Genomic DNA, 14,189 nt, shown 5'->3' with positions numbered 1-14,189 from the left:
GTTTTTGGTTGTATAGATGTACAGTCAGATGACAATACACTTGAACCTGATTAGTCACTGACATTAATAATTTTCCATTCACCACAATCTCAAACTAACAATAAAAAAAAACTTCCACCTCTCAAAACATTCTCCCTGTAAGTCACACTTCTTACTCTGGCACACATCACAAAATATTTACAGCAGAGTAGATGGGCATTTACCCATCTCATCCTCGCCTGTAAGAAACTCTCAAGTTATACACGATACTGTCAATGCTGCACTGGGGCTACTGTGTACAGTGTTGGTCACCCTGCTATAGGAAAAATATTATTCAAGTAGGAAGAGTACGAAGTAGATTTAAGAGAATGCTGCCAGGACTTGAAGGCCTGAGATACTAGGAGTTTATTCCTTGGAATGTAGGAGACAGGAGTATACATAGGACGAATGCAGTCTTTTTCCTAGGAATGGGAACCAAAACTAGAGATTAAGTTTAACGTGAGAAGGGAAAAGTTTAAAAGGATCCTGAAGGGCAACTTCTTCATGTAGAGGGTGATGTGTATACGGAATGAACTACCAAAGAAAGTAAATGAAGCAGGTACAATAAGAACATTTGACTATTAGATAAGAAGGTGGATAAGAAGAGCTTAGAACAATGTGGACCCAGCATAGACAAATGGTACTAGATTAGATAGGCTCCTTGGTCAGCATAGACAAATTGAGCCAAAGGGCCTGTTTCCATGCTGTATTATTCTCCAGCATTTGGTCTGACTCCTGCCAGTCACTGGCTTCAAGTATACTGCAAAATATTATTTAAACATAATTAAGGACTTTAACCTCTCAGACATTCAAGTTCCAGATCCCCACAGTCCAATCCTTCTACCAATTACTTTAAATCTTTGTTCACTGGTTTTAACCCCTCTGCCAAGGAAAATATGTCTGTCCTATTCACTTCATCTAAGCAATTCAATTTTATACACCTCAGTCAAGTCAGCCTTATCTATTCCAAAAGAATAAAAGTTTTCAGTATTTAATTTGAAATACCCAACATGGATATAACTGCTCATGAACTAAAAAGATCTCTAAATAATTAACCAGTTACAGTGACTGCCTTAAAAAGGACAGCAGAGAATACAGATTATGAAAATGTGAAGCAAGGTGCTGCAGAAATCAGCAGGTCAGGAGGCACCCAGGAAGGGAAAAGGACAGTTGATGTCTCAGGTTGAGAAATTTCTGAGTCCAGATGGAGAGCTTCAATTTAAAACACAGACTGTCCATTTCTTTCCCGAGATGTTACCTGACCTGCTTGAGTTCCTCCAGCACCTTGTGTGTTATCCTTTAAGAGAGGCTTGTCCTGGTTCAGAATCTATAACATCAAACCATTAAATCCAAGTTTCAGAGTTAATGTAGTACAAACCTTGTTCCATACAGGTTACCCGAGAACACTGCACTCTCTATAAATTCTCCAGCTTCAATACCACGAAGCATTTCTTCCCTCGATACAAAATGGTAATCTGGTTTCCGAACAAAGACAGGATCAAGATTACAAAACACACACAGGAATTAACCCTTCCTGTACAGGGGACACAGTACCATGCAGTCTAGCCTAAAGGCTGATTTATACTTGTGCGTCAACTTGACGCCGTAACCTACGCAAGTGACCTACACGCGTTGTGAGCATTTATACCTGTGCATTGGTGTGTCTACATCGCTCTGCAATTCACGCATGTCACGCATGCGCACACATCTGCCCGCGCAAGGCTTCATGGTCGTGGTAGTCTTTCCCGGGGTAAATAAGTTTAAAGCAGGTGTCTCTTTTTGTAAAAGCGAAATGTGTCCTCCATAATTTCGGAGGTCTGTAAAGCTTTATGGAAAGCATTGCAGCCACAGTTCCTTCCCTGCCCTTCAGTCGCCCAATGGGAAGCTATTGCAGCGTAGCAGGAAATGTGATGCTATCAAACGGACCAATCACAGTTGTTGCAGTCTGCGTTGCTGCGACGCGCAGTTACATTTTGGGAAAGGTGCACATCAGGCTACGGCGTAGGGATCTGCGTAGGGTTCACGGCGACGCCGTACCTATGGCGTCGAGATGACGCACAAGTATAAATCAGCCTTAAGCCTATTAAACCAGAACCCAATTTGAGACATTATTGCATCTCACTGTACAATTTGATTAGGATGTAAAACTAGGCCATTCTGTGCCATATCAACTGATCAAATAAAAATCAGCATTAATTTGGTGCTTTTCCTCCCTCAGAAACCACAAGCATTTGAAGAATTCTGGTCAAATTAAATTTTTTTTTCCACTCAGAGTAAATTTCACTGCTGAGACTTTATAAGGCACTGGTGAGGCCTCACCTTGAGTGTTGTGAACAGTTTTGGGCCCCTCATCTTAGAAAAGATGTGCTGGCATTGGAGGGGGTCCACAGGAGGTTCACAAGGATGATTCCGGAAATGAAAGGGTTATCATACAAGAAACGTTTGATGGCTCTGGGTCTGTACTCGCTGGAATTCAGAAGGATGAGGGGGAATCTCATTGAAACCTTTTGAATGTTGAAAGACCTAGACAGAGTAGATGTGGAAAGGATGTTTTCCATGGTGGGAGAGTCTAGGACAACAGAGCATAGCCTCAGGATACAGGGGCACCATTTCAAAACAGTGATGTGGAGAAATATCTTTAGTCAAAGGGTGGTTGATTTGTGGAATTTGTTGCCACATGAAGCTGTGGAGGCCAGGTGGTTGGGTGTAGTTAAGGGAGAGATTGATAGGTTCTTGATTGGACATGGCATCAAAGGTTATGGGGAGAAGGCCGGGAGCTGGGGTTGAGGAGGAGATAGGAAAAAAAGGGTCAGTCATGACTGAATGGCGGAGCAGACTCGATGGGCCAGATGGCCTAATTCTGCTCCTATGTCTTATGGTCTATGGTCTTATTACTATGACACAATGCCAAAGCCAATAGAGAATTTCAAGACAAGGCATGTAACCATTTAAGTGGGATTTTAAAATACATTTTTTCATCATCCACAGTACCCACTCAGACCACAGCAACCTTCAATACTGAAGCAAGAACTTTGATGAGAAATGGACACATCTGCCTTGTAACTCAAGGAACAGATGGAAATGGAAACTATTAACTAGGACATTAACACAGATACTTTACATGCACTGAAGTTAAACAAAATGGATACTAACCTATGCCGTTTTCTTCACCCGACCTTGGATTTCTTGTTGTATCTGCAAAATAATTCTCTCCATCAACTAAATACTATTTGAAATGAAAACACTGCGCCATACCAATATTTTAACCCCAAGAGCCTCCTCATTCAAGCCGCTCTCCAAATTAAACAGTGTAACCAAACAGCATTAGTTCTTCTATTTAAATTAGGAATTGGCACACATGTTAAATTTTGGTGACTATTTTTCATTTTCTAGAATCTTAATAAAGTTACTTATTAGTAAGACATACATACAATCAACTAAGGCATTTAAAGAATTTGGGAAATGTGGAAAAAGGGAACCTGCATCAGTATGAAAAGATAGAACTAGGGCAGGCTACAGTTCACTTAAATGGCTTGAGACAGGCACTTGCTTTCAGAGTCTAGACTGAAAAGAGATTAAAAACCTACTAACGTGAGACACTGAATCCAAAAACTCCTTCATACTCCTTGAGAAGTAGCTTCAGGAGAGTGCTCTTGCCTGCACCAGAGGGTCCACTAATTACCACTGGTCTTGGTCCTGCCATCGCTAGAAGAAACATGTACAGGTTACTCAGAATTCCTTAAAGGATTGGAAGCCTCCATAACTTCTATTGCAGATACTTAAACAAACAAGATCTACAATACTTCAAAGGATTTACTCCCCAAGTGCATTAACATTTTTGTACTGGTGGCATTGGTGAATAAACAGGATTGTTTCTATTCCAGACCTCAGCAACCTGCAATAATACATCTGTGCTGTGAGATATTGTTCTAAGTTAGGGGTCCCCAACCTTTTTTGCACTGCGGACGGTGGGGGGGGGGGGGGGGGCGGGTAGGGTTGCCAACGTACAAGAGTAGCAGTCGAAAACGTTGCGTTTACCCCAAGATAGACTACAATGACCATGAAGCCTTGCGCGGGCACCAGTGCACGTGCGTGTACCTGCCGATTTTTTCCTACAAATCGTTTTTGGCGATTCTGTCCCGGGGGGGGGGGGGGGGGTGTTAATCACAACTGGAATATAGGTAATAAGTGGCTAATACACTCAATTTCGTTTCTAAAAGGGTTTGTCCAACGAATGTAATATTAATCACACAGCGCATATTTTCCTCGCATGAATATAGTGATAAGTCAATTATCAGGGGAGGACAGGGGAGATTGAAGTGTTGAATGAACTTCCAGTAGAAGTGGTAGAGGCAGGTTCGGTATTATCATTTAAAGAAAAATTGGATAGGTATATGGACAGGAAAGGAATGGAGGGTTATGGGCTGAGTGCAGGTCGGTGGGACTAGGTGACAGTAGCGTTCGGCACGGACTAGAAGGGCCAATGTCGCCTGTTTCCGTGCTGTAATTGTTATACGGTTATACGAGTCACTTATAAATCAATAGCATCATAACATTTTAAGTAACGTTTGGATATTAAACACACAGTGCATATTTTCCCTGTATGAACATATAAAATCATTGCAACGCACCAATATCGCTGAATCAGTGGGAGCCCTGGGCTTGTTTCCCTGCAACAACAACGAGGGGTGATGGGAGATAGCGATACTCGAATGGGTTCCTTACATCCAGTCTATTCCGCAATTTAGTTTTCGTTGCATTCATCGCAGAGATATGTTGGAAATGGAAGCAACGTTTTCAGTGCTTTCGTGGCTATCTCAGGATATTTAGCCTTGACTTTGATCCAGAATGCCGGCAGAGATGTTATGTCAAACATACTTTTCAGCCCGTCGTCATTTGCAAGCTCAAGGAGTTGATCTCCTTCCCACACTGACATGGATGACGCGCGGGTAATGACCTCGCGTGCGTAATGGCTCAACAGTGGCCGTGAAAGGGAATGAGGAAAAGTGCAGCTGACTCGTATCGTTTCCTCGTGGCCCAGTAGCACATGCTTTGCGGCCCGGTAGTTGGGGACTGCTGTTCTAAGTGATTCATACAGATGCTTCAGAGATTTGAAGACCATTTTTTATTTCAACGATTAGGATTCCGTTCATATGCAAATTTTGTAGCAGTATGGCCATGTCAAAAATTAGCTGTTACACTTCAAAATTTAATTGAATATTTTGAAGGCCATTTACTGACTGCAAATTAGGTACTGAGTTACCCAGAGTGTGGAATCCTAACTCCCAAAGAGGATCCCCTCCACATAAATATCTTTTGCTGCAATTCCCCAAAGCAACTCCGGAAGGCAAATGTAGCTTCAACGTCTGGAATAGATCTGATAATTCAGTCCATCAGCAGAACAAAACACTGCAAAACCTGTTTTATAGAATATGCCTCACTCTACTCATTCCAATCATAGACTTGCGACAAAGGAGGAAGACAATCAGTTCATCCTCTGTATAGATTTAAAAAGTGCTAACTACCCTATCCATTCTTGCAGCACTTAGTCAATAATTTTGTAACTCACAGATTTTCAAATATACACTCTAGTGCTTACCTGCAGCCCCCTTTACCAATCGACAGCGAGTTCAAGGTACGTACCACCGTCATTGTGAAAAGGAAGTTTTCCTCATCTCCCTCTGATCTTGCTTTCAGTTACTTCCAACCTACACTCCCCAATTTTGTTAATCCTTTTTTGTACAGGGAATAGATCTGTATGATTAACTCTATTCAAGAGCCTTTATTTTACACAACTTCCCTATGCCCTGTTTTCCAAAAAAAAAATCTCCTTTTATTGTCACTAACAGGAGAAAATCTGCAGATGCTGGAAATCTAAGCAACACACACTGATGTCCTGCAGAAGGGTTTTGGCCCAAAGCCTCAGCTGTACTTTTTTTTCCATAGATGCTGCCTTGCCTGCTGAGTTCCTCCAGCATTTTGTGTGTGTTCCTTTTACAGTCAATTTTTAAAAAAAACAGTGCTAGCCTCAAAAAGGCAGCACCAACACGAAGGACCTTCACCATCAAGGGCATACCCTCTTCATGATTCTAACATCACAGAAGAGGCACAGAGGCCTGAAGACCCACACTCATTAATTTGGAAATAGCTTCTTTCCATCCACCATCAGATTATTGAATGGTCATTGATTCAAGAACACAATATTTTTTATTCATCCTTTGCAGTACTTATTTAGTAATTAGTAATTTTTTTGGTCTTGCACTGTGTTGCTGCCACAAAATAACAAATTTTGCACCATGTGTCAGTGATAATAAACCTGATTCTGATTCTGTATCCTTACATTTCTTGTGCCTTTCAAAATGCTTTACATCAGGCTTCCCTGGGTTAACTTTCATTTGCCTTTCTGCACAATTAACAGTTAAATATCTTCCCAAGGTCTATAACTTTCCTCCCATCAACCACATGGCTAATTTTTATATTAACAAACTTCTTTACCATGTTCCCTACGTTTGAGAGGAAATCAATATGCCCAAGATTCCTATGTTTTCCATGAAGTTGGGTTGATGGGGCTCATCGGCTGTGATTGGTAGCTCACCTAGAAGAAAGAAAGCTCAGATCTCAAACCACCAGTGCTTTGTGGCTGTGCCTGATCATGGGAAAAGCTTCGCAAATAAATCCCAAGTAAAAATTGGGAGCCTGTGTCCCTAAGGCAGTCCTAGGTTGAGTTCAATGCTCACTTGCAACTCCTGTGATGTTGCTGGTGCCAAACTACATCAGCCTCTGTCGTTCCTTTGGGTTCATTGGGGCCCATGCATTGAGAGAGGGAGCTTGCTACATGGGCTACAGCTTGCTCTACATGTTGTACTACTCGGGCTTGCAAACCTAGGCAGCTGGGGTGCAGTGTCCATGGTCAACTTTGACTGATGGAGGCCTCACTCGATGATGTCAATGCAAACTATTCTCATCTGCCCAGCATACCACCATCAATTTTTGTATCATGCACGCTTACTAATCAGACTATGTTTATTTTTACACCCTGCATTTATCCTTGGGGAACGTTACTAGTTACAGACCTTCAGTCAGAATAGTATACCTCAACCACTAGCCCCTGTTTTTTTTTTTAGGCCAAGACAATTTTGAATCCAATCTACCAAGTCTCCATGGACCTGATGATGCCAAAAGCAAACCGAGTACTGAGCCAGCTGAAAACCCATTTTTGTCAGAGCATGTTAACTATTACTTTTGATTCCAGCTACTGAACACTTCCAGATCCAGTTTGGACCCTCTTAGATCCCATGATCTTTTACTGCATTGTCCAGTTTGCCATGTGGAATATTGTCAAAAGTACCCCCACCACACCTTAAATTCACATGGATTATATCAAATGCACTGCCCTTACTGATGTTTCTACCTTTCTTAACAATTAATTTAAACAGCTCTTAACAAATCCATGCTGACTGGATTTGAATAATCCTTGCTCTCCTAATTGAAAGTTTATTCTATTTTCCCACTACTGAAAGCTAAGCTAACTGGACTATAATTATAGTTTAATCCTTCTTTTTTAATCAGAGATAACAGCCCTACAATCTTTCAACATCATTTCCTTACACCAGGAGGATAGACAAATGAAGGTCATTGCCTGCAAAAATTTCTCCCTGCTTTTTTGGATAGTTGGAGATATTTCATCCATGCTTGGCAATTTTTTATCTTTCAAAGATTTTAAAGTCCTTCATTTCAGCCTCTTCACATCACAAAAACCAAATTCAGCCAAATGGATTTACTATACTATCAAGGGTTGAATAACACTCTGGTTACAACAAAGTCCATGGATCCTAACAGGATCTTATTACTTCCTCATCAGACAGCGCTCAGCAGTGACAAAGCAGTAGAAGCAATGTCCATCTCTAATAAGACACAGGCTAATCACCTGTTTGTGACATTTAATAGTACTGCCAATGTCAAGTCTTCAACATCAATATCTTGGAGAAAATCTATTGTTAAGATATTTAAGTGGACCAGCCATTTAAATGTTACAAAGACAGTTGGGAAGAAGAAAGGATGAATATGTTGTGATCAGTGATGTCCTCCTGAGCACATTGGAAAATCCAAAGCCAGCATTATGCTAGTACCTTCATCATAAAGCAGATAATTGGGGTAAAACTCAACATCAACTCTAGAAAGGCAATTAGGGAAGAACAACAAATGCTGGCCATCCCAGTGAGACTCACTACCAGTTTTTTTTAGGTTCTCCACTGTTGTTTAAGGAATAACCATTCAAGGAATGTTGCCAAGCTTGAGGGCCTGAGTTACAGGGTGAGGTTGGCAAGCTAGGGTGACTCATTAGACCATAGGAAACTGAGAGTTGACCTTATATGAGGTGTATAAAATCATGAGAGTGAATGCACAGACTTCCTCCTAGGGAAAGAAAATAAAAACTAGAGGGCACAGATTTAAGATAAGGAGGAAGAGACTCTGAAGGGACCTGAGGTGTCAACTTCTCCATGGCGCTGTCAAAGGACAAGGTTGAGCGAGACACAATAATAACATTTATAAGACAGTTGCACAGTACTGTATATTATGTCTTTCCAGTTACTTAATACTACTGAACTATGGGTAGCAGGGTGGAGATGTGTCTCTACCAAAGGAGGTGTAAAGTGCTCCTTCCCTCTGCCAGTCTGCAGATCACCCTTGGGCAAAGTACAGATCTGCTTAGACCTCCGATCAGGGTCACGTGAAACTACAGAAGCAGGTAGTGGATAGTCGTATAAGCAGCTGCTGCATCTCATAGCTCCTGGTTATGCAACCACTGATGCCAGGCAGACAATTCCTGAAGGGCATTGATAATGCCCAGAGTCTTGTCATCTTCAGAAGTTTTCGGATGACTCTGCCACAGTTGGATGCATCAGCAAGGGTGATGAGGTTGAATACAGGGCTACGGTAGGAAACTTTGTCACATGGTGTGAGCAGAATTATCTGCAGCTTAATGTGAAAAAGACTAAGGAGCTGGTGGTAGACCTGAGGAGAGCTAAGGTACTGGTGACCCCTGTTTCCATCAGGGGGTCAGTGTGGACATGGTGGAGGATTACAAATACCTGGAAATACGAATTGACAATAAACTGGACTGGTCAAAGAACACTGAGGCTGTCTACAAGAAGGGTCAGATCTGTCTCTATTTCCTGAGGAGACTGAGGTCCTTTAACATCTGTCGGACGATGCTGAGGATGTTCTACGAGTCTGTGGTGGCCAGTGCTATCATGTTTGCTGTTGTGTGCTGGGGCAGCAGGCTGAGGGTGGCAGACACCAACAGAATCAACAAACTCATTCGTAAGGCCAGTGATGTTGTGGAGATGGAACTGGACTCTCTCACAGTGGTGTCTGAAAAGAGGATGCTGTCTAAGTTGCATACCATCTTGGTCAATGTCTCTTATCCACTACATAATGTACTCATGCACAGGAGTACATTCAGCCAGAGACTCATTCCACCGAGATGCAGCACTGAGCGTCATAGGAAGTCATTCCTGCCTGTGGCCATCAAACTTTACAACTCCTCCCTTGGAGGGTTAGACACCCTGAGCCAATAGGCTGGTCCTGGACTTATTTCAAAATTTACTGGCATAATTTACATATTACTATTTAACTATTTATGGTTCTATTACTATTTATTATTTATGGTGCAACTGTAACAAAAACCAATTTCCCTCAGGATCAATAAAGTATTACTATGACTATAATGGCTTAGGTCACACATCTTGCAAGATACTGTCCAAAAGGCAATGGCAAACCACTTCTGTAGAAAAAATTGCAAAGAATAATCATGGTCATGGATAGACCATGATCACCCACATCATATGACACAGCACTTAACAAATGAAGTACTGAGCCAATACAAAGCTACATAGTCTTACACGAGGAAATCTGCAGATGCTGGGAATTCAACCAACACACACAAAAAATGCTGGTGAACACAGCAGGCCAGGCAGCATCTATAGGAAGAGGTACAGCTGACATTTGGGGCCGGGACCCTTCGTCAGGACTAACTGAAAGAAGAGATAGTAAGAGATTTGAAAGTGGGAGGGGGAGGGGGAGATCCAAAATGATGGGAGAAGACAGGAGGGGGAGGGATGGAGCCAAGAGCTGGACAGGTGATTGGCAAAAGGGATATGAGGCTGAAGAACAGAGAGGATCATGGGATGAGAGGCCTAGGGAGAAGGGGGGGGGTAGGAAAGCCCAGAGGATGGGCAAGTAGTGAGAGGGACAGAGGGAGAAAAAGAGGAAAAAAAAAGCAACACACACAAAAAATGCTGGTGGAACGCAGCAGGCCAGGCAGCATCCATAGGAAGAGGTACAGTCGAAGTTTCGGGCCTGGACCCTTCGTCAGGACTAACTGAAAGAAGAGCTAGTAAGGGATTTGAAAGTGGGAGGGCGAAGGGGGAGATCTGAAATGATAGGAGAAGACAGGAGGGGAGGGGTAGATCTAAGAGCTGGAGAAGGGAGAGGATCATGGGACGGGAAGCCTGGGGAGAAAGTGAAGGGGGGAGGGGAGCCAGAGGGTGGAGAACAGGCAAGAAGTTTAGTGAGAGGGACAGAGGGAGAAAAAAGAGAGAGAGAAAAGAAAAGGGGGAAAATAAAAAATATATTAAATAAATAAATAAGGGATGGGGTACGAAGGGGTGGTGGGGCATTAACAGAAGTTAGAGAAGTCAATGTTCATGCCATCAGGTTGGAGGCCACCCAGACGGAATATAAGGTGTTGTTCCTCCAACCTGACTGTGGCTTCATCTTTACAGTAGAGGAGGCCATGGATAAACATATCAGAATGGGAATGGGACATGGAATTAAAATGTGTGGCCACTGGGAGATCCTGCTTCCTCTAGCGGACAGAGCATAGGTGTTCAGCGAAACGGTCTCCCAATGTGTGTCAGGTCTCGCCAATATACAGACCGCATCGGGAGCACTGGATGCAGTATATTACCCCAGCTAACTCACAGGTGAAGTGTCGCCTCACCTGCAAGGACTGTCTGGAGCCCTGAATGGTGGTAAGGGAGGAAGTGTAAGGGCATGTGTAGCACTTGTTCCGCTTACAAGGATAAGTGCCGGGAGGGAGATCGGTGGGAAGTGATGGGGAGGGGGGGGGAACAAGTGGACAAGGGAGTCATGTAGGGAGCGATCCCTGCGGAAAGCAGAGGGGGGGGGTGGAGGGAAAGATGTGCTTGGTAGTGGGATCTCATTGGAGGTGGCGGAAGTTACGGAGAATTATATGTTGGATCCGGAGGCTGATGGGGTGGTAGGTGAGGACAAGGAGAACCCTATTCCTAGTGAGGTAGTGGGAGGATGGGGTGAGAGCAGATGTGCGTGAAATGGGAGAGATGTGTTTGAGAGCAGAGTTGATGGTGGAGGAAGGGAAGCCCCCTTCTTTAAAAAAGGAGGACATCTCCCTCATCCTGGAATGAAAAGCCTCATCCTGAGAGCGGATGTAGCAGAGACAGAGGAATTGCGAGAAGGGGATGGCATTTTTGCAAGAGACAGGGTGGGAACAGGAATAGTCCAGGTAGCTGTGAGAGTCCATAGGCTTATAGTAGACATCAGTAGATAAGCTGCCTCTGGAGATAGAGACAGAAAGATCAAGAAAGGGGAGGGAGGTGTCGGAAATGGACCAGGTAAACTTGAGGGCAGGGTGAAAGCTGGAGGCAAAGTTAATGAAGTCAACGAGCTCAGCATGCATGCAGGAAGCAGCGCCAATGCAGTCATCAATGTAGCGAAGGAAAAGTGGGGGACAGATACCAGTATAGGCTTGAACCATGGATTGTTCCACAAGGCCAGCAAAAAGGCAGGCGTAGCTGGGACCCATACGGGTGCCCATGGCTACACCTGTAGTTTGGAGGAAGTGGGAGGAGCCAAAGGAGAAATTATTAAGAGTAAGGACTAATTCCGCTAGATGGAGCAGAGTGGTGGTAGAGGGGAACTGGTTAGGTCTGGAATCCAAAAAGAAGCAGAGAGCTTTGAGACTTTCCTGGTAGGGGATGGAGGTATATAGGGACTGGACATCCATGGTGAAAATAAAGTGGTGGGGACCAGGGAACTTAACCTGATGGCATGAACATTGACTTCTCTAACTTCCGTTAATGCCCCACCTCCCCTTCGTACCCCATTCGTTATTTATTATTTATTTTTTTTTAATTCTCCCTCTTTTTTTTTCTCCCTCTGTCCCTCTCAGTATACTCTTTGCCCATGCTCTGGGCTCCCCTCCCCCTTTCTCCCTAGGCCTCCCATCCCACGATCCTCTCCTTTCTCCAGCCTCGTATTCCTTTTGCCAATCACCTGTCCAATTCTTAGCTCCATCCCTCCCCCTCCTGTCTTCTCCTATCATTTCGGATCTCCCCCTCCCCCTCTCAAATCTCTCACTATCTCTTCTTTCAGTTAGTCCCAACAAAGGGTCTCAGCCTGAAACGTCAACTGTACCTCTTCCTTTAGATGCTGGCTGGCCTGCTGCGTTCACCAGCATTTTTTGTGTGTGTTGCTACATAGTCTTATTTCTGTTTCCCCAAACATCTTCCCATTTTAATCAATATACAGTACTGTGCAAAAGTCTCAGGCACCCTAGCTATACATACGTGAAAGACTGAGGAATATTGGTCAAGAGCAAGCAAATAATACCCTTAGATGGCTACCTTGGTCAACATGGATGAGTTGGGCTGAAGGGCATGTTTCCATTTTGTATTACTTTATGAATATATAACATGTGCATTGAGACAGGAAATAAGATTTATTTACTCCAAATAAATAAACAGTAAATAATCACTTTTGACACTGTCAGACAGCAAGATCTTCTGGATATGGTTCAAGGTCTTGACATAGATGGGAAAGATATACATTTCTTAAGAAACTTATACTGGGACCAGGCAGCATCCATCAGAATAGAAGGAGAAGTGACTGAGTATGTGAATATCATGAGAGGAGTCAGGCAAGGTTGTGTCTTTTCACCAAACTTATTCAACCTGTATAGTGAAAATATCTTGAGAAGTATCAAAGACATCAAAGGATTCACAATTGGAGGTCATAATATAAATAACATCAGATATGCTGATGACATCGTACTAATAGCTGACTCAGAAACAAAACTTCAAGAACAACTCACTATAGTGGCAGCAGAAAGTAATCGCAGAGACCTCTCAGTCAACACCAAGAAGACAGAAAGCACGGTCATCTCCAGAAAGACAAACATCCCACAATGTGTGATCAAGATCGGAAATACAAACATCAAACAAGTCAACAAATTCAGATATCTGGGCAGCCTAATAACAAGTAATGGCAGGTGCAACACAGATATCAAATACAGAATAGCAATGGCGAAAGAAGCTTTCTGAAAAATGAAGACCTTATTAACAGACAGAAAGATGAGCACGTACACTAAAAACAGAATACTGCAGTGCTACATTTATTCTATCCTGACTTATGGAAGTGAATGCTGGACCATTTCTCCAGCAATGGAAAAGAGACTAGAAGCAGCTGAATTATGGTTCTACAGGAGAATGTTAAAAATATCATGGACCACACACACACATCAAATGAAGAAGTTCTCAGAAGAGCCCAAGCAGTTCGATCACTCATACCAACAATAAGAGAAAGGCAATTCAGATTCCTAGGACACATCATGCGGAACGATGAGCTAGAAAAACTCATGCTCTCTGGTAAGATCAAGGGGATCAAACCTACGGGAAGACCTCGGCTTATGTACATCAAAAGCCTAGCCAGGTGGTTACACATCGAGGAAATGGAAGTTATCCAAAGAATGAAGGATAGATCTATATGGAAAACCATGGTCACCAACATCCACATCAGATATAGTACCTAGATAGACAGACAAATAATCACTCCTTTTCGGTTCCTCAGACTGCTCCAGCAGATACGCAATACTTCAACCTGAAACATAACTGAAGCATTCACTAAAACCCATCAATTAGTTATTATAATCCAGAATCATTTACAGCCTTAGTCACACTACCTCAGTAGCTCATGAATTCCTTGGCCCTTCACCCACATGTCCATCTGCCATATTTTCAGGCACATCACCACACCTTCCCTCAAGTTAAATAAAATCCTATTGAAACATTTTGACTTCTTAATCCTTCAGGTTACAATTTCTAAGATTTTATTTGTGCAAGTTTACAAGA

The 14,189-nt window shown here is 42.9% G+C and overlaps 1 protein-coding gene across 5 annotated transcripts in view; it reads right to left on the bottom strand.

Annotated features, from left to right (window-relative positions):
• Nucleotides 1–14,189, bottom strand: part of guk1a (guanylate kinase 1a) — a 67,319-nt gene that overhangs the window by 12,561 nt on the left and 40,569 nt on the right. For all 5 annotated transcript variants that reach the window (XM_072254133.1, XM_072254135.1, XM_072254134.1 and 2 more), the window contains 3 exons: nt 3,610–3,723; nt 3,172–3,213; nt 1,397–1,493 (listed from right to left, as the gene is read on the bottom strand). In XM_072254133.1, the coding sequence (XP_072110234.1) occupies nt 1,397–1,493; nt 3,172–3,213; nt 3,610–3,723 (253 nt within the window). The remainder of the gene's footprint in view (nt 1–1,396; nt 1,494–3,171; nt 3,214–3,609; nt 3,724–14,189) is intronic.

Source organism: Mobula birostris, chromosome 3, assembly GCF_030028105.1.
Source record: "Mobula birostris isolate sMobBir1 chromosome 3, sMobBir1.hap1, whole genome shotgun sequence".
NCBI lineage: Eukaryota > Metazoa > Chordata > Chondrichthyes > Myliobatiformes > Myliobatidae > Mobula > Mobula birostris.
Note: the sequence above shows the minus strand (reverse complement) of the source record. Positions and strands in the feature narration are given on the sequence as shown.